General features: G+C 33.6%; 3 protein-coding genes across 4 annotated transcripts in view; 1 reads left to right on the top strand and 2 right to left on the bottom strand.

Moving 5' to 3' along the window:
- LOC131939914 (pre-mRNA-splicing factor ATP-dependent RNA helicase PRP16) overlaps positions 1-8,321 on the bottom strand; it is a 58,453-nt gene extending 50,132 nt beyond the window's left edge. Inside the window, exons 1-9 of one of the 2 annotated variants that reach the window (XM_059298451.1) lie at positions 8,276-8,321; positions 6,821-7,143; positions 6,403-6,572; positions 6,077-6,235; positions 4,958-5,138; positions 3,414-3,520; positions 2,220-2,440; positions 1,200-1,385; positions 635-796 (exon numbers count right to left, since the gene is read on the bottom strand). In XM_059298451.1, the coding sequence (XP_059154434.1) occupies positions 635-796; positions 1,200-1,385; positions 2,220-2,440; positions 3,414-3,520; positions 4,958-5,138; positions 6,077-6,235; positions 6,403-6,572; positions 6,821-7,140 (1,506 nt within the window). In that variant the 5' untranslated portion in view covers positions 7,141-7,143; positions 8,276-8,321. Of the gene's footprint in view, positions 1-634; positions 797-1,199; positions 1,386-2,219; positions 2,441-3,413; positions 3,521-4,957; positions 5,139-6,076; positions 6,236-6,402; positions 6,573-6,820; positions 7,144-8,131 lie in introns of both variants that reach the window. The other variant, XM_059298450.1, reaches the window with a different exon arrangement.
- A 230-nt stretch (positions 8,322-8,551) lies between these two features.
- LOC131939911 (leucine-rich repeat-containing protein 69-like) lies at positions 8,552-15,866 on the top strand. Its single transcript, XM_059298448.1, has 9 exons — positions 8,552-8,741; positions 9,456-9,582; positions 10,094-10,166; positions 10,509-10,704; positions 11,203-11,274; positions 11,960-12,061; positions 12,525-12,565; positions 12,932-13,070; positions 13,946-15,866. The coding sequence occupies exons 1-9, from the start codon at positions 8,565-8,567 to the stop codon at positions 14,054-14,056; spliced, it is 1,038 nt and encodes a 345-aa protein (XP_059154431.1). The 5' UTR covers positions 8,552-8,564; the 3' UTR covers positions 14,057-15,866.
- A 206-nt stretch (positions 15,867-16,072) lies between these two features.
- LOC131939913 (sodium/hydrogen exchanger 2) overlaps positions 16,073-26,476 on the bottom strand; it is a 76,317-nt gene continuing 65,913 nt past the window's right edge. Inside the window, exons 12-13 of the mRNA XM_059298449.1 lie at positions 21,636-21,791; positions 16,073-21,024 (exon numbers count right to left, since the gene is read on the bottom strand). Coding sequence (XP_059154432.1) covers positions 19,880-21,024; positions 21,636-21,791 — 1,301 coding nt within the window. The 3' untranslated portion in view covers positions 16,073-19,879. The remainder of the gene's footprint in view (positions 21,025-21,635; positions 21,792-26,476) is intronic.

Here is a 26,476-nt window from a genome sequence, read left to right as displayed (position 1 = left end):
AACAAATTTGTTAAAACAATTATTTTTTAAATAGAAAACTTAAGGTCATCCCTGTAACTGGTTTCTTCCCTTTTGTCCTGTAAGGCAACAAATTTGTTTACAAAAAACAATTATTTTTTTAATAGAAAACTTAAGGTCATCCATGTAGCTGGTTTCTTCCCTTTTGTCCTGTAAACAACAAATTTGTTAAAACAATTATTTTTTAAATAGAAAACTTAAGGTCATCCCTGTAGCTGGTTTCTTCCCTTTTGTCCTGTAAACCAACAAATTTGTTAAAACAATTATTTTTTTAATAGAAAACTTAAGGTCATCCATGTAGCTGGTTGCTTCCCTTTTGTCCTGTAAAGCAACAAATTTGTTGGAACAATTATTTTTTTTATAGAAAACTTAAGGCTATCTCTAAAGCTGACTCTATCTCTATAGCTCATTTCTTCCCTTTTGTCCAGAGTTATTTTTGTTCAGAATGCAGTGGCTATATTTATAGCTGCTATCTTCTCTATTTGAGCAGAATAAAAAAAAATTAGTAGAAACAATTATTTTTTATACAGAGAAATTACTTTAAACACCAGCCAATAAGGATGAAATGACAGAGCCGATATAAAAAAAAAATAATTTTAAAGCAAAGAGAAATTACTTCTTCGTCATCTTTCTTTTTAATGCCCATGATGTTACCAATGTTGGTGCCAGCCAGCTCCCACTCTTTCTTCTGTGCTTTCTTTCTCTCCTTCTGTTCCCTGTGTATCCTGACCACTGGGCAGCCTTTCCTGGACACAACAGCCATGTCTGAGGTGGAATCCTAGAGAGATGTTTAAATAAAGGAGTATTTTTATTTTATTTTTTTTGGAACCAGTTTTAGATATTCCATTTTTTTTTTATGGTGTTATGTTAATGGAATTAATAGGCAATTTTCAAATAATCAACCACTAAGCGTTACACCATGTTCATCAGTTATTTACACCTAAGCATACAAAAATGGCATACATCATTTTCATAAGTTATATACAAGGGACACTACTCAAGAAATTACTTAGACATAATAAAATACCTGTATTTCTAAGTTGTGTCCCTTGTGCAAAAAAAAAAAAATATCCCACAAAACAGACTATTTTAAATAATATATCCAAACCAAGCCAAAACGGTGCAAAATAAAATAGGCAAAAGAATTAATGTCACAGATGTTTTTTCTTAAGCCTACTCACCCTAAGTGGGACAACTGGCTCTGGCTGTTTAGTAAAGACAATCCGACCATCTAAAAACGGAGGGACAATATTAAGAACTTGCAGGTGCACCCTCGCCTCATTCTCATCCTCAAAATCCTCATCAAAGTTCACCCTGTTGACGACACCACTGCGCAGCATTCTGTTCGTCTCCCAGAGTTCATTGTCCTGTTTAACACAAAAATTATTAGAATATCAATCAATGAAAGGTCAAATTCAAACAAGGAAAGTTTGATTTTGTAGGTCCATTGGTGAGATCTTGGTGTCTATGGTATTGAAGGATAGAGGAATTGTGTACCCCATATTTTTAGAACTGGATAATAGAGGTAGATATCAGAAGTGGATATAAGAAGTGGATATCAACTATACATAAGAAATGGATATTAGATGTAGATATCAGAAGTGGATAAGAGAAGTGGATATTAGAAGTAATCTTTTGGATATCTATGGATTTGAGGAGTGGATATCAGAGGTGGTTACCAGAAGTGGATATCAGGTGGATATTAGAACTAGATTTCAAGAGGGCATATTAGAAGTAGATATCAATAGATATTAAAAGTGGATATTAGAAGTCGATATCAATGGATATTAAAAGTGGATATAAGAAGTAGATATCAAAAGTATAAATGAGAAGTGAATATTAGAAGCAGATATTAGAACTAGATATAACAAATGGATATCAAAAGTGGATATTAGAAGAAGATATCAATAGATTTTAAAAGTGGATATAAGCAGTAGATATCAGATGTATAAATGAGAAGTGAATATTAGAAGCAGATATTAGAACTAGACATAAGAAATGGATATTTGAAGTAATATCAGAAGTTAATATTAGAAGCAGATATCACAAGTGGATATTAGAAGATGTGGATATCAAAGATGGATATCAGAAGTAGATATGACAAATGTATATTAAGAGTCCATCTTTAGCTGGCTAGTACTGGGTCTTTGAGCCTGATACAAAAAGAAACCATGTCCTATCTATTGCCCACTCCTCCTCACCTTATTAATCTGCCTCTGCTGTGCTGACATCCTCTTCTTCTTCTTCATCTCCATCTCCTCCTCCTTCTTCTTGGTGTAGGCCTGCGACGTGCCAGAGAAAGGGTTGTTCTCGTCGTCGTAGCCCTCGTCCATGTTGTACCACTCGCGGTCCAGACGCTTTTGTTCGCTCTCCCACTCCTGGCGGTCTTCCTCTGATTCAAACTCCAAAACGTTTTCTTTTCCTGAAAGACAACATGGCTTAATTATGTGGACTTTTTTAGTGATTCAAACTCCAACACGTTTTCTTTTCCTGGACATAATAAAACAACACCACTTAATTATGAGGACTTTTTCGTGGTTCAAACTCTTTTCCTCGACATAATAAAACAACACGACTTAATTATGAGGACTTTTTCGTGATTCAAACTCCAACATATTTTCTTTTCCTGGAAAGAAACAACACAACTTATTTGTGTGGACTTTTGTGTGGCTGTTATATGCTTTTACTTCACTTTTTTTATATGCTTGTATTAAGGTCACGCATATTGGTTTGATGCATGATAGCATAAATAAATTAAACTTAATTATGTAGACTTTTTGGTGGGCTGTTATATGCTTTTACTGTCCTTTTTTATGTGCTTGTATTAGGTCACACATATTGGTTTGATGCAAAATAGCAATAAATAAATTAAAATGTGTAGCTTATATCAACAAAAAATCAACACATTAACTTATTGTATGTAATTATGACAAGATAAATATAACAATTAATGGGCTGAAATATAAGGAACACACTGACTTTTGTTATGAAAGGATGTCAAAATAAACATAATGATGAAAGAAAATAAGGCATGAATGCAAGGAACTATTTCAAATTATACACAAAAGCCAAAAAAAAAAGTACAAGCAATGCCATTTATCTCAAAGAATTCACTAAACCAGCATTGTCTCCTATGATTTATGATTACATTAATATTAGTAACTAAAGAGATTGGAATCTATATAAAAGGTAAACAAGCCTAGACTTTTGTGTGTTACCTTTAGTCTTAATGCAACACAAAAAAAGAACATGAACTAAATGGATAACTTCATAAAAGATGGTTGAATTTATTTTGAGGCAAGCTTAAATTTGATATCAAAAAGATGTTTTAAGGTGAATGAATGGCTAAGCCAGTGATAGCTTCAATGTTAAATGAATATCCTGGATTCATGTACCTGGTCTTTCACCGTCCTTAGGGGTGTACTGAATTTTTCTGTCTTTCATCCATTCATTGTACTTGTAAGTGGGCGTGGCCTTAGGTGTAAACTCATCCCGTCTTGACCTGTCAATCAAAAGATCACAGGATAGGTAGAACACACATACACATAGAATATTGTCATCACTTAAAAGTAATGTTTAGGCCATATGCTATAACAAATCAAGAGTAAAACAACTCATTGTTTTTATATTCTCTATGTAATCCAGAATTGCTTAACATTTATTTGTTTAAAGCAGTTTAAAAATGTGCAATTTTAGGGACAGAGTGGTCAGGTGGTAGCGCTCATGACAGCTAACCTGAAAGTCTTGAGTTTGGATCCTGGATTAGAGTTTGTAGCTGAGCCCACCCAGTGGTTAGGAAAAACTAAACCAGCTGGGCTTAGTACTGACCACACAATTCCTTAATATGATGAGGTCAGTGAAACAGATAAGCTCTAGTTGATCAACCGCCTGTGACTTAGGTATGAAACAGTGTGGCCTAGAAGTACAGCGCTAGACTGGTAACATGAAAGTTTCTAGTTTGAATCAGGATTCAAGTCTGTAGAAAGTTTACCCAGTTCTGATGGGTACCTAACTCATGTTAGGGAAAGTAAAGGCCTCTTAGTATAGTGCTGACCACACTATCCCTTTATATGCCGAAGTCACAGAAACAGATTAACTCTACTTCACTTGCCGAGGTCACAGAAACAGATTAACTCTACTTCACTTGCCGAAGTAACAGAAACAGATTAACTCTACTTCACTTGCCCCATGGGTTATCAGGTTGCAAAAGGGAACTTTACTTTTTTACTTTATATGACTTTAGTGCTGACTGGGTTATAATAGTGTGTGCAGAGATACATACTTTGATGTGACTTAAGTACTGACTGGGTTATAATAGTGTGTGCAGAGATACATACTTTGATGTGACTTAAGTACTGACTGGGTTATAATAGTGTGTGCAGAGATACATACTTTGATGTGACTTAAGTACTGACTGGGTTATAATAGTGTGTGCAGAGATACATACTTTGATGTGACTTAAGTACTGACTGGGTTATGATAGTGTGTGCAGAGATACATACTTTGATGTGACTTAAGTACTGACTGGGTTATGATAATGTGTGCAGAGATACATACTTTGATGTGACTTAAGTACTGACTGGGTTATGATAGTGTGTGCAGAGATACATACTTTGATGTGACTTAAGTACTGACTGGGTTATGATAATGTGTGCAAAGAACATACTTTATATGACTTAAGTACTGACTAGGTTATGATAATGTGTGCAGAGATAAATACTTTGATGTGACTTAAGTACTGACTGGGTTATGATATTGTGTGCAAAGATACATACTTTGATGTGACTTAAGTACTGACTGGGTTATGATAGTGTGTGCAGAGATACATACTTTGATGTGACTTAAGTACTGACTGGGTTATGATAGTGTGTGCAAAGAACATACTTTGATGTGACTTAAGTACTGACTGGGTTATGAAAGTGTGTGCAAAGATACATACTTTGATCCTGTCTTGTCCCTTCTACTTCCTCTCTCAGAGTGCCGACCCTCGTCTCTTCTATCTGACCTCTTGTCTGCCTTACCGTGCTGGCTCTGACCCCGCAGAGGGGTGGGGAGATCCCAAACAGATTTATGGGGGGCGGGCGGGTCATCGTCATCCCAGGATGACCTTGATGGTGTATCTGTATTGAAAAAAATGTACTTTATAACAGAGTGATATATATTTGGCAACTAAGTTATCTTTCTCTTATATCAACCCACTTGAGCAACATCCTCTAGCCATACAAACAGCAAAAAGATGTACACATAGTTATATTTGTTCCTACTGGACTTTTACTTCTTCCCAGGGGGCATAGTCTCCACATGGTTTGAATGTTGGAGGGGAAGGGAGTTTGAAAAGTATGCCCAGTTGCTACTGTAAAACCACACCATCTGGTAATTAAACTAGCTTATCTTCTTCTTTTTTCTATTTTGTTGATTGTAATATTGAAGATTTCCTTCAACACAATTATATTTTGCACCATATAGTATGTTGATTTCAGGACTAGGGACTTCAGCCTTCTTTTCTTTCTGGATTTGCTTCCATAGCCTTTGTCCAGCCAAGAATGTTCTAAAAAGCAGCAATTATTTGATGTTGGCATTTTCTATTCTAGATGAGTCGCTGTCTGTTGAGCCTCTTCTGCATGGGATCAGAACTCCGGACTTTTGAAATTAGCAATTAAGTGTACATCAGCCTGACAACACCCTTAATTGTAATATTAAATGAGGGTGGTGGAGGGGGTTTCCCTCCAAGAATTTACTGAGCAATATATGGTCCATTGATTCCAACTTCAGCCTGCTTTTTTTACTGGATTTGCTACCATAGTTTTGTCGCCAAGTCATCAGTGATTTCTTCTTCTTCTTTGTTTTTAATTTTAAGGTTTTTTTTTATTTTGGAGTTTTCTCTCACAGATGGCTTCTGTCTCCAGCTGACAAGCTTCATCTACCCAGAGGCCCGAACTAGGGACTATCGAAGTTATCAAACACATGTTCATAAGCCATCCCCTTTAAACTAGGATATAACTTTTATCTTAAAATAGATAAAACTACTCCATCTCAAAGATAAACAGGAACTGCATACCTTTGACTTTTATGTTAGGTGTGGGCATGTCATCCCTGTCATAAGATCTCCTGGAGTCAGGTGTTTCCTCCCAATCCCTGCCACCCCTCTCCGACCTCTCTGACCTATCCGACCTCTCTGACCTATCACTACGGTACGACCTACGATCACTGTCTCCTTCTGTAAAAGAAAAAAATAAAAAAGCTTTAAATGTACATAGCAACTATGACCACAAACATGTTAACTATCATTGATCAAGCAATTATATTTAATTAACCTAATCCTATAAAGCATTTAATTTGTTTTAATTCAATAAAATTAATTTTTAAAATACTGTTCAATATTACCTCGATGTCTTCTTCTGTCTTTCTCTCTGTCTTTTCTTTTGTCTTTGCTCGAGGATGAGGCTGATATACCTCGTTCTTTGTCTCTGTGACGCTTTTCAACTTTGTCCCTGGCAGCCGAGCTAACACCGCCAGGGTGTGATGGAGTTTCTTCCCTTGCGTGCCGATAATGTCTGTAACACATAAATAAACCATGTATTGTGTGCGTTGTTGAAAAAAAGACACTGTTAAAATAGAAGAAACCAGCCAGTCAATAATACTAATAACTAACTTGGCTAGTCAATAATACTAACTATGTCTAACAGGTAAACAATTCACATTAGTGAAAACATATCCGTATATATAATCATAATTCATTATTAATTATAAAAACTTTATTACAGTTTATAGCTTTATTATTTTAAAAAATACCCCAATTTACCTATCTTTATCTTTATGTTTCTTCTTATGTTGTGTTCTATCATTTTCATCCTCTTCCACATCATCTTCTTCATCATTATTATACGATAAAACCTTAGACCTCTTTGGTGTTGTGCTACCTTCACTTTCCGACAGTCGTTTGGAAGCTGCGAGTTTATCCAATCCCAGCAGTGACACCTTAGGGGCCTCTGGTCTTTTAAAGGTATGCGCTGCGTCTCCATCTTTTGCCGGCCCTTTCTTCATGATAACCAAACCACCTGATTCATTACCACTTGAGCCCTCCAGTCTGTGAATATCTGAATCCAGGTCTAAGCTTGCCATTTTCTTTAAAAGTAAAATAGGTAAAAAAATCAAGAAATAATTATGTCATTTAAAATTTGGTGAGACAACTTAATTTCCTAATGATTATTTTCAGTTAGTGTACAATTGAGACATAGATTTATAGTAGAAGCCCTCTGCCCTCTAACAGACACTTGTTGGGGATGGTGTGGTCTAACGGTAGACAGTACTTGCTAAAAGTCATGAGTTTGGACCCTTGGCTCGAGGTCGTAGGCTGTCTCCTGACTGTACTGCCCTTCATATCCAAATCAGGGAGGGATGAAGCAAAGGCCTGTAGGAAACCCACTTATCTAGCTGCAGGTAACAAGGGTAAAAGAAATGCTGGAACCCTATTCTAGTCTGCCAGGCTGATAAGCAATAGCTTGAGCCAGAAGAGAAATGACCATATAATATAGAGAGATTAGTCTGCAGTAAATGAATCAGCCACTGATTTCTGAGCCCTGCACAGATCCACACTTTAGTGACTTTAGTCATTAGTCTTTACCCACTCTTTGCCCTTTTTTTACTTTTTAGACATTTTTAGTCTTTAGATATAGGGCCTAATCTAGTTATATAAATGACTATTAAATACTATTAAACAGACCTAGAGGCCTAGATCTAGACAATCTATTCTATCTAATCTTTAATCTAGAGTCTAGCCAATAGACTCAATAGTTCAATAGAGAGACAAAGAAAGTGCAAGAGAGAGAATAGTTCAATGACAATACTATAGGCAGGCGACGGTCCCAATCACTAGAATTTTTCAATTTTAGACTATATTTAGAATAATGGATCATTACACATTAGTGAAATGGAAACAAAAACAAAATCAATCATTTAATTCATTGAATCACTGAGTTCACTGAGATTCAGTCACAGAGTATCAGAGTAGTAGAGTAGGCCTACAGACAGAGTACAGACAGAGCAGAGTCACAGTCACAGTGATTCAATGAATCATTGAATTGAAGCCCACCCTATAAAGTTTTTCACGTACCTAGACTATGTTCTATGATGCGACAGTAAACCTATAATTTTATAAAATATAATTTAAAAAATAAGATATTGTCTTTCGTTAATATAAAAATAATCTCAAGCTTGAATTATTCCTAGCAGCACTGTAAACATGTTTCATTTTTACTTTCGTTTTTCAGAGGTATCAATGACTTCCGTGAGATCTTTAAAAAAAATTGTAAATACGGAAGTAGTGAAGCAGCTCAATTTCTTATTCAAAGTTTTATTAAGTTAACATCTTATTCAGTTTTATTCTAAATATAGAATTTGTGACTAATTTTTAAATCAAAGAAAATATTTTTTTAAATATTAAAATTATTCATAGATCTAAAATTTTATTTAAAAATGTAATGTTTTGTTATATATCGGAAACAACTTTTTTACTTTATAAATAATCCTCAGCAACAATAAACAACATGGCCGACTCACTGTTATTTCTAGCTCTGAAAGGACATTCAAAACAGCTGACGCTAAGTAACAAAAATCTTGTGACTATTCCAAAACTTATTGGAAAATTAGATTTTGTATGTCAATTGCAACTGAAGAATAATAAAATTAAAACTCTTCCATCTGAACTATGTAACCTTCATCAGGTATGTTGGGATGTGCGATGAAAAAGTTCCGAAAAAAAATAAATTCAGATCTAGAATCTAGATCTGAATTTATTTTTTCGTGTGCTCATAGATACTCTATAGTGTTTTTGTTTTTCCATCTGGTACATAAATAAATTAAAAGATTTTCCAATGCATGAGCTTTGTCACAAGCATCATGGCATTCATGGGACGCTTATTTGAGCCATTGACTGCTGAGACACTGGAGGACACTCCTGTTGCAGATTGACAATTAATCCAAGTAGTACCTCTGACTCCCTGTGTAGGAAAAACCATGAGAGGATCCAAGGTGCTAAGATAGCAGTGGGGAGATTTTTGGGCACCCAATAGTACACTACAGCGGGGGCACCAGAGGTTGCTTTGGATCAATTTAGTCATCAATTCTAGTAGTGTAGACATTTCTGAAAAGAATAGATCATGAGGCTTTATAAAAATTTAGCATTGTGTCTTACATGAACACAACACATGTTACTGAGTTAGCATTATAAGATGTATAAGTTATGAGTCAGTTGTTAAAATGTTTGTGTACAACCATATCAGAGGGGGTTGTCACCCATTGTGGATGGGTGTGGACATGGTAATGGGAGTTCTAAATTTGCATCTTTTTAGGACATCATTAATGGTAATCCCTTTTTTATTGTTTGATTTTTATTTGTTTGATTAATAATATTGATTTTTATTTTTATTTACCAACAGCTACAAAGTTTAAATTTGGGAAATAATAATTTAGAGGAGTTTCCTCCCATTCTTCAACATTTGCCAAGCCTTCAAAGATTGCATCTTTTTGGCAATAACATAACTATTATTGATGGTATTTCTTTAAGTAAGTATGTGTGTTATATTGATTCTAACGTATGAGGAGTCCATTTGCAAAACCTGCTAAGTCACTTCTGATTGACTTTGAGGAAATCAACATTTAAAAAAATGTTTGGTTATCTATTCTTAGGATTGTATTATTACCTAATTATTACCTAATTTATTTTAAGGTATACCTTTTAGAACAAAAACATGTGTACTACTTTAATTGCCACTTAATTAAAAAGGCTGTAAGAGTAACTTATTTTTTTCAAAAAAGTTTTTTCACAGGGCCTTCTGATATATACATTTATATTTTTATTAAAATAATATGCCATCCTTAAAGGATGCTCCCTTTTTAAGTTATACCATACACTTTTTCTTGGTTGGCCTATGTCTACATATTTAGAAAATAACCCTAGCGATTACCTTTAGTATGGTAGGTCCTACTACTAAACTGATTACTAATGTAGTGTTATATTATCAGTTTTCTTTTCTGTATTTTCTTATTTTGTAAATGGCTTATTCAATTTCTGCAGATGGTTTCAAGCAACTGACATTCTTAAATCTTAATGGAAACAAATTAAAACATTTACCTAAGGAAATTTGCAAGTAAACCTTTTTTTTTTGTTCCTTCATAGTAAAATTATGTAGTTTGTTATTAGATAATCAATTTTTTTAAACTAAAATTTAAACTACAATATTACAATTTAAAAGAAAGTTATACAAAACAATTCTTTGTATTTAAGTAGATAGACAAAACTACTCTTTTCAATAAAATGTGGGTTTGATCCTATATTTGGTATTTAAATTTAAATTAGCCATTCAATAATGCAATACAATATTGCACTGAGGATGTACCACTTTTGTAGTTAGGGTTGAAAGTAAAAAAAAATGCTGCTCTGCTCTGGGCACATAAGAGCACCAGAAATAACAATTCTCCCAATTTTCCAGCCTAAGTAGAATTCAGCACCTCTCTATTGACAACAACCAGCTGACTGAGATACCCGTAGAGTTCTGTGCCTTGATCACACTGCAAGAGTTTCACGCGGCTGGAAACTGTTTGGTATCTCTGCCCCTTGAGATGGGTTACCTGGTGAACTTGGAGAAACTTTATTTACAGAAAAATAAAATCAGGGAATTGCCGGAGGTGAGCCTTGTTTATATTTTTTGCATGTATATTAATGTAAACAACATTTAGTTGTATAATACTAATAGTACAACAATGGGTTATATAATGCTAATAGTACAACAATTAGTTGCATAATACTAATATAAACATATAATACGTTTTTAATTCTGTATGGATTTTGCTTGAATACTTAGAAGATTTTAAACTTTGTTAACAAGATCAACCATAAAAATGGCAAACAATTTTTGTTTGTAGAAACCGCAACTTAAACCTTCTCTTCATTATAAAATATCAAATGCCTCCCTTTCCCATCCCACTTAGTAAAAATAACAAGTTTTCATTACATTTTGAATAAACAAATGCAAAATATAATCTGTCTCATTTGTTATACTCCCCCCCCCCCCTGAACCACACTCCTTCCTAGGTGATTGTTGAAATCATTTAAAGACAACCCTATCTGTATTCATTTGTATTCTCATTAGAAATTGTTAACTTTAATTGCTTTGCCTTTTGCAGAGCTTAGGAAAGTGCTACAAACTCAGGTACCTAGATGTTGCTGCAAATGAGTTACGAATATTTCCAACAGAAGTAAGTTTTATATATATGATATATATATATATATATATATATATATATATATATATATATATATATATATATATATATATATATATATATATATATATATATATATATATATATATATATATATATATATATATATATATATATTCTCTTTATCAGCAAAACAATAACTAAGTAATACAGTGAATAATTTGATTATGTACATTTGTTTCCAAAACATATCCTTGCAGATCATAGATTTTAAAAGTAATCAGTTTTTCTTGCTTTGGTATTATCAATTATGTTTCAATAGCCTTTCATATTTTATTTTCAAGACATAATTTGTTGAGTAAGATAAGAAGCTGTAGATTTAAATAATGCTAGTCCTTTCATAAAATGTCCAAGATCAAATATGTCTAAAAGAGGAATCAGAATATGTTTAGATAACCAAGTTAAACATTGACTAGTGATTTCTTCTTTATCATCTAATTCTTAATTGTAACGTAATTAAATATTAATCCTGTGACAACATGTTATGCACCTTATGGACCATAGACTTTGACATCAACCTGCTTCTTTTTTCTGAACATTCTTTCATAGCCTTAGTTCATCCCAAGTCTTGAGTTAGTGCAAGTGGCTTTAATGAAGTAGTTTTTTGGTCTTGTTGAACACAAATCTAACAGAATAATGTACTGAATATATTTAACAGCTTTCTAGTCTGCCACTGAAAGAGCTGTACTGTGAGGAAAATCCCTTGTTGAATAATATACCTGTACATTCAGTACAAGAAGAGGAAGTTCTGTCCCTTAAGGTTGTTATACATTTAATTATCTCATTGAAAAATGAGAACTATTCATACATGTAATAATTTTTAAAGAACTTAGGCATATAAGAATTACTTATGATCATTTTTTTGTATTGGACGACATGGTCAAATAGTTGAAAGTCTTGAGTTCGAATTCGGGTTCAAGGATATAGAATGTCCCTGAGTCCACCCTGCTCTGATAGGTTACTGAATCACATCAGGGAAAGTCAAGCCAGCTGGGCATTGTGCTAACCTCACTAACCCTTTATATCCTGAGATCACAGAAACAGGTGAACTCTACTTCACTTGCCCCATAAACCTTCATGTTCAAAAAGGAAATTTCCTTTTTTTTTTAGATTTTTACATCTTATTATCTCATCAATAAATATGAGACCTCTTCATGCATGTAATTTTATAGAACTCCGACATATAAGTATTTTATTTATTTTGTTTTTCTAAATTTATGTAGGAACTTTGTGCCAGATTTGTTATGCAAGAGCTAAAAGACAGGTATGTGGTTCTTAAAATGCTAGTTCTTTAAGTATTATCAATATCTCTCTCTATGGTTTTTATGTGTGCTGTCTTGACTATACTTTAAATAATTATTTACTGGTATAACTATGCCAACTCTTGGTCGACTCTAACTCTACTTCACCTGCTCTCTTGTCTGCCAAGCCTGAAAGGGTAACTTATTTATACATAGTTATCAAATTCTAATGCTCTCTTAACTAAATTATATCTTTTAAAATAAAAAAAGTAAATTTCCTTTTTTAGACCTACTGATTTCATGTTTCTTAACCTGAGCTTATAAAGAAATGGTGTGATCAGCGATAATTTTTTTTTAACAAACTCATCTTTAAAAAAACTATTTTACAGATGGTCATCCATGCGTAAAGCTCTCCGCTTCTACCCAGACATACGTAACATGCTGGCCCAGTCCAGTAAATGTGCGCTGTGTGGCGCCCCCTTTCTCAACACCTGGCTGGAGTGTGTCAAGTTTGTTGATGCCAAGAAGGTAATACATTAGTTTCAATTGTTTTTTTTTTTTTACCATTCTGTAACATCAGCAGTTAGATCAGACTATTGAGACAGATGAGCTTACCTAGTAGTGAAAATTCTGGAGTGTAGCGTTAATGTAATGTACCCATAACCTAGTATAGCCCAGTAACAGGACATACCCCCTCCCCCTGCTAATTACCTCCCTCCCCCTCTTGACATTACCCCCAGAGCAATTACCCTCCTGCCTTGTCCAGTTAGGCATATGGTCAGGGCTAGTGTTACAGTCAGGGTTAGGGTTATATTTAGGTTTAGAGTTTGTAGGATTGATTTGGGGATTAGGGTTAGCTGTAGGTTTGTGGTTAGGGTTCTTTAGGATGAGGGAGGTAATTGATAGGGGGTTATTCCAATGTGGGGGGGGGGGGGGGGATGGGAATTGTCCAGGTAAGGGTGGTGGTAATTGACGAGGGGGGGTAATATCAGGGGGTGGGGTGGGAGGTGTCCGGGTGAAAGTGGGGGGGGGGTATGTCCTAGACCTGTATAGTCTACCTGTATGTCACCTTAACATCACCACCTGGTACAGCCCACCTGTATACCACAATGTGGTAAACCCCATCTACAAGTTTATCTGTTGTAAGTAATTCACATTAGATAAGTTTTAAATTCATTTGATGAAATAATTGGATGAAATAATCTGTTCATCGTCTGAACCTTAACTTCAGATGTTTTAAATTCATTTGATGAAATAATTTGATGAAATAATGTGATGAAATAATTTGATGAAATAATTTCATGAAATAATTTCATGAAATAATGTGATGAAATAATTTGATGAAATAATGTGATGAAATAATTGGGTGAAATAATTCGATGAAATAATCTGTATATCACCAGGACCTGAAGCTGGTCTCTATGTCTGGTCCAATCCCAGTCCGAGCTCTCCTCTGCTCATACAAATGTTTCAACTCCACTGGACACAGCTACTATGGTGTTGCCTTCCCCTAGCATCCACATTGGACATGGGTTTTTTTTTTACACTCTATGCAGAAATGTGTACATAAAATGATATTTTTTCAAGTGATTCAAAATCGAAGATAAGAGAAAAAAAAATTTTCAAATCTAAACCTAAAAAGTACAGGGCACCATCAGTAAATTTTAAAAAATCCTACTGGAGCCTTGTAATCTAAGGGAACAAATGTCTGTGATAAATGTTACTTTCAGTTTGTTACATGCTAGACTATGTACAGTTATGAAAATATTTTTTAAGTATTATTTCTGGACTTGTGTGATTTAATGTAAATATACTCGTTTTCTTTTTTAAATAACCAGTATTATTTTATGTTTATATCAAGGTGAATGTCAACTGTTATAAAATAATTTCCTGTTAGAAAAAAAAAATTGTACTCTAGTTCTGTAAGGGTTAAGGTTTGTTATTGGTTTTTAAGGTGGAATAAACCTAATTTTTTATTTTTTCAAGCCCAGGTTATCTGTGTATTGTAAATATGAACAGGTTTTATCTCAACTTTATTTATTGTGTGGAGGGTAGGGAAAGTCTATTTTAAGTGGCTGTTGTATTGCTGCCACCATAAAACATAACAACCAATAAAACTGGATGATTTAATTGTCTGAAAAAATTGTTTAAAAAAAGGGAAGTTCCGTGCAATATTTAAATAGTTGGGAGTTGTAAACTAGAAAGATTACTTAGTGTTCACCTCTCCAACACAAGAAGTTGAGTTAAAATAACATTAGGCAATGTTGTAAAATCCAGGTGGAACAAATTCCTTAATTATTTATTGCTTTAAGTTGCACACCTGATATTATTGAGTTATCAATAGAACTACAGCTGTTTCAGAAATTTTACTAAAAGGTTTAATCAAGTTATGTAATTATTGATTGAAAAGTGTATTTACCATGTTGTATATTTTAATTTCATTGATATATTTATTTCTCCAAACAACTTTAAAAAACTACTGCTAGCTCATGCATTTTTATTTATAGCTGAAGTTGTAACTGATTTTTTCAAGAGGGAGTACCGTATCACATATACAGCTATAAATGAAAAAAATTGAATAAGCTACTTAGATGCAACTAAATTTTTCATGCTTAACAAGCTTGAAAAATCTATGTAATCATACAAATTATTTTTTTAAATCGTAAAAAAAAAATGGCAAGCAATAAAATTATAGCTACATTTTCAAAAATTAAAGCAGGTTGGGAACCATCGATTACACTCATTTTCAAATTTTTGTATTGAATATAAGACATTGAAAATAATTTTAGAATTATTTAATCAATTCAGATATTTTTAAAAACCGCCCTCAACCTCTCATGAAGTCAACCAGAGTGGCCAGGGAAAGTAAAACAATAAAAGTCAGAACAATTGTTTTCCATGATAAAATACACAACAGGGGTCAATGGGGTATAGCCTAGTAATTCATTTGAATTATATAAAATGTAAGTCCCCTATCACCACCACACCCTGACTCTACTAATACATATTTTTAAAATATGGCCTTAATAAATTAGAAGTCATTTTGTACTTATTTCTCAAATGTTATGAAATATTCAATTTTGGTTGAAAAATAAGCTTTCTGGCAACAGCTATTTGGAAACATTTTTGTAAGCCTGTTGTGTAGTTGTTTTATACAGTAAAAATTAGAGTTAAAATAACTGTTGTTTTGTATTGTAAGGTATTTAGCCTGCCATGTTTTTACTATTGTAACATTTTATTCCTTGAACTTGAAAGCATTTTTAAGTGTATAAAAATGTAAATAATAAAACATTCCATTCTTACAGCTGTACCCTGGGTTCTAAAATGGTCATTATTTGTGAATAATATTGTAATAAACATTTTATTTTCAAACTTACCATTGCTGCAAATCACTTGTATTGTAAACAAATTATTTTGCATTAAAATGCTTGATGCATATTTAAATAGCAAACAGTGAATATGGTTCATACACACTGAGAATATAGATCTATGCGTAACACACAGGGCAATGAAAAGAAATAGAAAGGACCTATTTTTCAAAGTTTATTTAGTCTTGCCAAAAACTGTTTACATTTCAAGGATATCATGTTCTGGTGGTAATAACTCAAAAAAAATGTCACAATGTATTCACTTTCACCCTTTCCAACACACACTCGATCTGGCTCTGATATCCCAGTCATCGATAATTACATTTCTTCATAACTTTCACAAAACAATATTTGTCATTTTACACAGATGCGCCAAATAAAAATAACAATTGTTTATGTCAATTACTTTTTCCTCAAACCAATCAATTTTTCACAGACATAACTTATCCATTACAAACCCACTACCAAATTCAATCGCCACAGGAGAAAGAAAAAAAATCAGTTGTGTACTAATACACCGCAGTCTTAAACGAATGCCACATTCATATGCTGCAGGCAAAGCTAGAGGTTTCCATACACTAACAAGCTCAGATCTTCACTGTGTGATAAATAATATTTACATATTCAACATAACGCAGTAATCACCAGTCTGTTTTCTCAGTGCAACAAGTCATAATACATTTTTCTGGTAAAATTCTACACAAACTATCAGAAAAATGAAAACCAGTTCATTCACTCCTGCTTATAATTTACACAAAACAACTTATCCAAATAAAAATGTCTCAACATAAAATCTTGAATTTATTCCATAAACAAATCTTCCTTCAATCCATGCAATTTTGGTTTCCAAATTCACATAGAAACTCAGGAAGGGTTCTGAAGATGCCTCAGTATGTAAAAGTTATTGGTTTATGTAGAAAATCAAGATATTATGTTGAGATTATTGTCTTATGGTTAAAATAAATAACAGACTTTAAAATATGTAATGTCAATATGAGTAACCAGGATCAAGTCTGGTGGTTGCTTCACAAGGGTTTACACCACTGATTGAGGAGCAGGTTTATTTAGTACAGTCAGTCAAACTATCTGCAAATATAATTTATCATTATTTGAAAGCTGATGGTTTCAAGATGGATTGATTTTTCAAAAAATTACGAGTGTTCCAAAAAAATTTTACTTTGATTCTTGTCGATTATTTTTATTTAAAATAAAGTTTAAATAAACAAAATCCAATATTAATTTTATATGGGAATATTGCTCAAAAACTTCCTGCAAATTAATATTTCAATAAATGAATCGCCTGCATTTTTCAATTATTTTAGAAGGCAAACATGGAAATTATTATTAACTGATTAAAATAATCACCAAAAGGCTTGAGATGGGGAAAAAAATATGTACCCCTGTATTCCTTGGGTAAAGACAACCACTGAAAGTTACAATTTGTAAAAATTTTGTTTGTCAACACATTACATCTGTATAGGTAAAAAAAAATCAGCATAACCTTTGAATTTAGTAATGTTGAGAATGTACATTTTCATACAGTGCAGTAGTTCTGCTGTACGTAAAGGAAATAATGGAAAAAAATGTACTTAATAAATTACTTTTTAGTTAATAAATAAGAAAGTGATCTTAGAAAAATTTAATTTATTTGTTCAATAATAGATGGGAAGATTTCCCTCCAACACATGATTGTGTTGTGTGATTGTAACAGTTTCAAAACAGTTTAAAACAAATACATGCAAAAGAAACATTACTGCAGGCTTAGCTTTACACATGTGTAGCATTTTCAAAAAATGTTCATCATTGCATACAGAACATTTGTTTAGCCAGCTGGTTAGTTTTTCACATCACTGATGTTAACTACAGTTAACCAACCCCTCTTCATAACCATAGGTGGGCACAGACCACAACTGGAATTTTGTTGTCAAGGAAAATACCATTCACATTATATTTCTTTTCACAATGAATGACTAGCAAATTTAATCCAAGAGGAATACTTCAAATATTTTGTGAAAGGTCAATCAGAAAGTTGAATGAAAACAAGTGCAGAAAATATGAAGCTGGAAGACAAACTGTGCTATTGGATTAGTGCATGAGATTAAACAGTTGATTTCACAAGAAAAATGGAGAGTTAATTATTTGAAGAAAACTTGGATAAAACTAAGCACAAAGCAGTGAGTTAAATGGATATATTTAAGATGCATACTAATCTAGCAGCAGCATTGATATATATATAGCATTTTCTTAAACTCAAACTGGTCAATTATTTTACAATACCATTTGAATGTAATCACAAGGATATAAATATTTAAGATGGAGTTTAAACGTTACATATTTTTTACCTTCTGCTTGAAAAGTCCTGGAAAAGTTACTAGTTACTTTGATATTATTCATAGAACTATCGATGTTCTGTAGTTAAAATGGAAATTAAATGCCCTAGGTAAATGCTGTTTTAAATACTACTTTCAAAATAAGAGTAATAATGGTATAAATAGCTAACCACTTATGGTTAGTGGTTAACCACATTTGAAATTAAGGGCTTTGCTTAAATATTTATCATTTTATGTCGATATCTAACTTATAATTATAATCTACAAAAAACATTTTTACCAAGACCAGCTCTGCGTCGTAATGTAATCTTTAAGATTGCCTACCAATGAAATAACACAATCATGAGTGTGAATAAAATGCCAAGTGCTATTGTGCAATTGAGTGGTAAAATGCAGGGTGGGGCTGATGTGGGATCAGATTAGTTATGTGACACGGTGACAAGACTTCACCCTAAAACACTCAGGTTAGTCAGATCTAACACAACAAGGAAATAACTGATGACTTCAAGGCATTGCATGCAGTTTTTGGTTGTTTCCAAATCACTAATATTTACTAAATTAAATGCTGTCCATGATGTTAATAGAAACTTAACCATGAAAGTACCAAATGTTATTCAAGTTTCTAAAAAGCATTAGTCCTCAGCAGTTAAATGTTAATCTAGATTGAATGACTTTTTTGCTGGAACAAGTCCAAAATAAATAAATATTTAATAGTGAATTACATTTTAAAAAACAATGTTTGATTTGAGCTAATTTTATGTGAAAATGCATATAAATAGTAATTAAATAATGACAAGTTGTGCATAAAGACAAAGATGTGTACATAATCTGTAGATACAAAGCAACCAAAAGAAAAATTAGATACATTGCTTTAAAAAAAAATTTTGCATTACGTGTTGCTGTAACCATGAATACATGTATAAAGTTGAAATGCAGAAGTGTTAAATAAGTTTCTCACTAGTTAATATTTTCAAAATAGTTTCAACTTAATGTAGCCATCCACCATAGATATGCTTGGTAATTTTTACAGTACATCGATGTATAAAACCTTCAAAACGACAAGAACAATTGCTTTTTGCAGTCATTAAAATTGAAGAAGACAAAGAATGAATAGATATCACAAGCCTGGTTATGTATTTTTCTTTAGATAGCCAGTGACAATTCAACTAACAGTTCAATACGTGAAGATGATAAAGATGAAACACTGGAGAAAACCACTAGATGAAGAAATTGATGAAGTCACAAATGTACATCCATGAATGCAGACATGATGTTATCTGAACTATACTATAAATTGGAAACAAATTGTGTTTGAATCCTGAAGTGAAAGATAATAATTGCTTAGTAAATGTATTCCACATAAACTTTGTGTCAATTTCAGTTGATATAAATAATTACAACCAAAGCTGTTGTACAAGCTGGGAGAGAAATCACAAGTAACATAACTTAACAAAGTACTTCCCACTTTAATCTGTTGTATGCACCTAAAAACTTGTTTTAACCCTCTTAAAAATTTTAAAATGCATTTAGAAATATGACACAAATTTACACTTTTTAAAAATCTTAAAGTGAGGTATGAATACTTTGTAAAAACAAGTAAAATTAACCTTATCTTGAAATATTTGCACATCTAATATCATCACAACCGAGTGTCTTGCAAATCATCGTCAGACTCAACGTCAGCGTCTGTTCCATCATCTGTATCACCCATTGTCCACTGCTGTTTCTTTTTCCTAAGTGACTCTAAAATCTGCTCGCCCTCCTCCTTGCGGCAGAGTTCAACTGGTATCTCCTCCTGTTCAAAAGGTACGTCGCTGTGGTTGGCAAGCCACATGGCCACGCGGTCCGTCATACCGTGGTGGTAATCCTCCTCAATCCCAATCAACTGCGACTCCATGGCAGCCGCGGTCACAGACTCTGGTTTCTCCATCAGCTGAAAGTGAACGGGTGAGCTAGCTTCACTGTGTCTCCTTGATATAGGAGGCTCCAGCCTCTGGTTGTTAGGCTCAAGGCAGGAATGGTAAGAGGGGGGGACTAGATCATGGGCAGATACCAGGAAACACGAAGCCTTGTCTCCAGCGTCCCGAGCTTTAAGAGACATACTGGGCAAGGGCTCATCGCTGAAAGTATTCTTGTTGGTGTCGGTAAAGCTCCAAGGCGGGGGTATAGATGGTAGAACAGTGTCACTGTGTGGTGGCGTGCTGGGGGGGAAGATATCAAACACAGGGCGGGGGTGTGGTTCTTTGGGCACCGCGGTGATGGTGTTGTTGGGGGACTGATAGGGCGATCCTGTCTCAGTCAGGTGGCTGTATGCCAGGTTGTCTGCCCACGAGGGGGCCTCAGACATGAGGGGGTTCTCGTCATCAGGAAGACTCAGTGAAACAGACGAAGGCACGGGTGGCAGGGATGTAGTACGACGCCAGGGTAGGGAACTCTCTGCTAGAGTTTCCTCTTTGGTTGACCTGTCGTCGTCCTCATCCATATCTGACTTGTGGCTTCCAGTGCAGCATTCCGACTCTGACTTGCTGCACTCTGGAATGCTGGAGTCCTCCACAAAACTGTTGTTCTGGGGACTTGGAATGTTGATAGGCTTGGTGCAGGAGACATTCCCTGGACTGGTGGACAACACCTCAGGGTTGATGATGTAGGTTGAGCAGGAGTTGGTGGTGGGTGAAGGGTTGGAGACTAGCAGGGTATCGCCGCTGGATGTTTTGTTGGGGCCATTGCTGTGTGGTGATGAGGAATCTAACACTGGTGCAGGTGAGTGAGATGGAGATTTCGCAACTGGAGAACAACAAAAGGAAAACATGAATACATTTATAGTTTCAACATAATAATAAGGTGCATGTCAAGCGTGCTGAGAACTTGTTGTGGAACACCAAATCCATATTAGTGCAACTGGTTAGTACAAAGCTCCTGGGATATACATGTAAATAAATCATTGATAGTCTTGCAGTCCTTGTGGCACCACTGGCCTGATTTCACACAACCTCATACAACTTTTTCCTCATTCCACCTGCGAGTATCTCCAAGTATGCACTTCCTACCTTGTGTCAGCATTCTTTGTCTTCTAGTTGCCTACCCTTTGGTCTAGAGCTATAGATTCCCCTGTGCTAGCTAAAGAAAACAAAACAAGTTATTTACTGACATAACTGTGGTGACTCTCTGGCCAATAACAGGCTGTTTATCACACATGTATGTCATTGCTAAATATTTTAGAAAACCTTAACCGCTGCTTAAATATACAAATCTATTAAAAAGGTAAACTTAACAATGTCATTGATGAAACATTCAACAATAATATTAATAATTATAATATTATTATTGTAATATTGTATTATTATAATAGTAATAAGTGATATATGAAATGACGGAAAGAAGTCAAAGATGATCACCTTTGCTATTTTTCTTTGCTGGGGCTGGCATACCGAGAGTGAAGACAACTTCGGGCGCAGTAGGAGAGTCATGCGGTAGAACAGAGGTTTCTTTCACTTGAAATCTGGACTTTGGCTTTGACAAAGTTTCAGTTGGATTTGATGCTGTCTCATGGGCTGTAGACAAAGGTGGAAAACACTGTACTATAAATGTTACAGTTGAATGTGACAACATCAGCCGAGGCACAATTTATTGACAAATCTATTATAGAAATTATCTAATTTCTACACTTGTCTTTGACGTCAAATCTATAGAGCTAATTGAAATCCATGCTGTTTTCTATAACCTTTTCAATACTAGGAAGTCACATTGATTATATAATGCTATATAACAAAACATAGAAAGCCTTGCGTGGCAGTATTTCTTAATAGAGATAAATACAAAGGTTGCAAGATATATTATTATGCTACAGCTGCAATGGGTCGGAATTTATAGTTTCATTGTAGAGACACTCCATACAAAATATAGAAAGATGCTTTGTAAATAATGTATCTAAGCCTGTGGGTTTTTTCTTCATTTAGACCACGGCATGTTGGCAACCTCTCAACTGCTAAAATGAATGGTTGAATATCAGCAGGATGTGTCAACAATTTGAAATGTGTTATGAGATAACTATTAGTGTCAGTTACAGACTAGATTATGGGGAAGGAAGTGAGATGTTTTTTTAATGCATCAGATTTAACTATGTAATCAAATTTCTTAAATGTAGAATATTACATTTAAGAAAGTGAGTACCTAATAATCATTCTATATAAATATAATAATCATTCTATATAAATTAAGTCCAACAAACAGAAAAATGAGCTTTGATATATTATACCTTTAGTCATTGCTAGGGATTTTAGAATTTTAAAACAAAAAAGTGGTTGGTCTGTAATGGAGTAGCCTTACAAATTTAATGAAACAATTAGTAGAAAAGGGTATCATTGGGAAGCAGTTTAAATGGCTTGATGGAAAAAGTAGATACAGTAGAGTTAATCTTTAGATTTTATAAAATAATTGTGTGGCAATTAATAGAAAAAGCTGAAAGTAAAACTTAAATTCACCTTTGTGTTAAAACTTGAGGTGCATTGGCAAAATAACCAAACTATGTTCTATATTTAATTTGTTTCTATGTTAATAATTGTTTGTTCGAAATCACAAACTTACACCCCATAGCTAATGTTAGCTAGAACAGATGACTCCCTTATTTATACCATACCTCACTTGTCTTATAAACCCAAAAAAAACTGTAAACAAGATAATGTTCACTTGTGCCATAAAAAAAGAGTTCAAAGAACAGACATCAGTGACTCATTCAGCTTTCTATTTTTAAATTTACTGAGTAATTTTCCAATGGACAATTCATATGAATGTCGGTGAGTTTTTAATGCCAATTATTTAACAAAGATTAATGGTAGAATTAAAATAAGTAGATAACTATTAACAAGCTAAAAATATCTTCAATATTTAACTAGCCTATTGCCTATGGTAGGATGGTGGTTGAAATGAACAGTTATTTAAAAGATAACAGTATGTACTAAAAATGTAACATATGGTATTTATAATGTTAAAAATGTGTTGTATAATATTCACGTAATAGTATAAAATTGTAAAGCCTTCTGATACTGATAGGTCAGCTCTCACTAAGGAAAAAGTCAAATTAATAAATAAACATACACCTAAAAGTGAGACCTTGTATAATATACAAATGTCACAATTGAAGTATTCATACTGCAACCATTGAATTAGTTAAGCCAACATTTTTCAGCACCAAAATAAAAATGGTCAATATGTGACTAAAAAGTTAGTAAAGTGAGATATGTAGATTTAAAAAAAAAATTGGAGTCTGCAGTAAAAATAAAACATAATTTTACTTAATTAAGATACAAGAGTACTAATTTTTAATTATGTTAACTATTGTAAAGTCTAATGCCTACAAGTATAAGCCTATCATTTTTAATGATTATGACATTAGTGAACTTAAACGCCTTGAAATAGACATCTTTCAAAAACGTCATTGATTAAATTTTCCCAATGAGTGAATTATGAATGAAGGGAGGCTATTGATTTTTATTTTGTTGGTGACCTGTGTGCTTCAGTGTGATTATCCCCTGTAGACACCTAGGTTTACAACCTGTACACCTGCTGTTGCATGTGCATTGTGCCAGTGTTATCATTAGGACTAACTGCAGTTAACTTTAGTCTAAACCAGGGGTCTCCAAACTACGGCCCGCGGGCCGGATGCGGCCCGCGAGGTCCTCTTATTCGGCCCGCGAAGATCTTTTTGTCCACGGAAAAAACGTTTGTTGGTGATGGCTGAGGAACTTTGCCCAGAAAAATCAAAGACATGCCTGGAAGAAACTGGCCCCCGAACTGAAATTTGATAGTTAATGCGGCCCTCGGACTGAAAAGTTTGGAGACCCCTGGTCTAAACAAAGTTTATTCATTAACTGACAAAACCAGTTCTAACCATCACAGCAGGATATATTCAGAACTTGTATTCTCCTGAGCCCAAACCTAGTTAAAACCTTAAGGGCAGGTTAAACCCCCAAATTGAAATTTTGGTGTTAGGACTTTTTTGAGTGATAAGGAAGTTGTAATTAGCATAGTATATGAAAAAAATGCAAAAAAAATCAATAAAAAGTTATGGTTTTGAGAAAATATTTTCAAAAAAGTGTCATTTTTAGGGTAAAATAGCTCAAAATTAGCTCTCATTGAAATCAAAATAACACAGCTTCTGTTTGTCAGAATAACACACATCTTTAATATAGTGTAATATAGGCAATTACAAAAAAGATGAACTAAAACAATTAGAAAATAATAAAAAATGGATTTTAGCCAAATTTTTTAAAAGTGAGACCTAAAATTTTTCCAAAAAGTAGGGAGTAGACTTAGCTTTTTTTTTATAAAATGAGAAGTTTCAAAGATATAGAAATTCTTTTAGTTCAACTTTACAAGCAGTGTTTAGTAAACATGTGTGCAAAATTTCAGCTAAATATCTCAAGTAGTTTTTGAGTTTTAATGATTTAACTGGTACAATTTTGTTGAAAAGTAACATTTTGAGAAAAACGCTAAATAGTGAAAAATATACTAAATTTGAAAAAACGAGAAAAAGCGAAAAGTATACCAAATAAGTCATTTTTAAAACCTCCCAGTTACATAAATTGCATCTGGGACCTCTTACTCAGCAATAAGAACATCTATTTTAGTTAGTTTTTAATTTTTATGTTGCTAAATGTTGCTTAATATAGGTGAATTACGTCATTAGTCTCATTAATTAAAAAATTATAAAAAATACTAGCAATACGAAATTTTGGAAAATGATTATACAAAAATGTTCAGAATTGAATGTAGTTTCAGAAACAATAGATTTTCAAAAATCAACATTTCTGACTTAAATATGTATTTTGGGGGGGTTTAACCTGCCCTTAAGTATGAGTTGAAATCCTGACCATATCAATGCAAAATCTTGACTAGACAGTAACACCTATTTAATAAACTCTATTATAAATTATTTTTACACAACACTTGCTGAGCAATTCCTATTACATGTTCACTTTAGGGCCAGACTCAACTCTTAAGACTAATAAACCTGATATAACAATATTACTAACAACCTGACATTTATTTTAATATGCAGAATTAAAATAGCAGTAGAAAAAAATGCTGTTTATATTTTTTGGGAACTGCTTTGGTATTAACATTAGAAAGTTTGATTACTGTAGCTTACTACCAGTTACCTAACACCCTTTTTTTAAAAAAAAGATTCTATAATTGTGGTTCACTAATGAAGCATACACCAAGAGAAATCAAGGTTAAATTGTTGGTAATTAAGTTACTACAGCTATAGATATGGCATGTATACTTTGAATTGGCTGGACTAAACAAACTGGTTGGTAGCTGATGAGATTTCTTTTTTAAAACAAATGAACCCAAAGTGAAAACTTTTTTTAAATTAAGTAGACCTTAGGCTCCTATTTACTATGGTCTAAGGTCAGGACCTAAGAAAGTCACATGACTTTGTATATATAGTGATCAACAGTAGTTTACTACTTAAAGAGTCTACCTACCTTAGCCTTAGGGGTCAGTGAATGAAAATAATGGATGGATAACATCTAACTGTAGGCCTACTTGTAGTCAGGGAAGGGGAGTGCTAGGACTAGGAGCTAACCAACATTTAAGTTACTTGAATTTGAATCAAAATTAGCTTAGGCATTAAACTAGGCCTTGGCCCGTGATAGATATTAATAACCTACCTAAGATGGATTAAAATATGCAAGAAATATAAGTCTATACGCATATTTTTATATTATTTCACACAATAAAAGGCCTATGGGCTAGGCCTAAATATTATAAATTATAAATAGTTTAGTAGTAACTAAGCCTAATAGGCCTAGGGCCTATTCCTTTTATATTATCTTGACTAATGTAATAAGATGTAACTAACTAGTAGGCATAGTAATCTAATAGTAATATATGGATTGGGTATACCATTACCAATATCAGAAATAATAGGCTTTCCGAAAATATGCGCTTCAGGTTGTTTGTTGTTTGAAATCCCAAGTCTTGCTTTATATTATGGGTTAGAAATTAGGTTTAGGTGTTTGGTAGGATTAGGGTTGGGGTGTGGGTTAGCACTGACATTAGCAAGTTTACTACCTGTAACTTAGGGTTAGGTTAGGTTTGCCTGTCGTCCCTCCTGGGACATAGGCCGCTGACAAGAACTTTCCAGACCCCTTTTTAAACAATATGCTATTTTAGTATTTTTATTGCGCCTTTATCAGACATTGATAGGTCTACATCTTAATTTTCTAGATCT

The sequence above is a fragment of the Physella acuta genome, unplaced genomic scaffold (assembly GCF_028476545.2).
Source record: "Physella acuta isolate Inbredline_101_S28 unplaced genomic scaffold, ASM2847654v3 ptg000301l, whole genome shotgun sequence".
Classification (NCBI taxonomy): domain Eukaryota; kingdom Metazoa; phylum Mollusca; class Gastropoda; family Physidae; genus Physella; species Physella acuta.
This window is presented reverse-complemented; position numbering and strand designations above follow the sequence as displayed.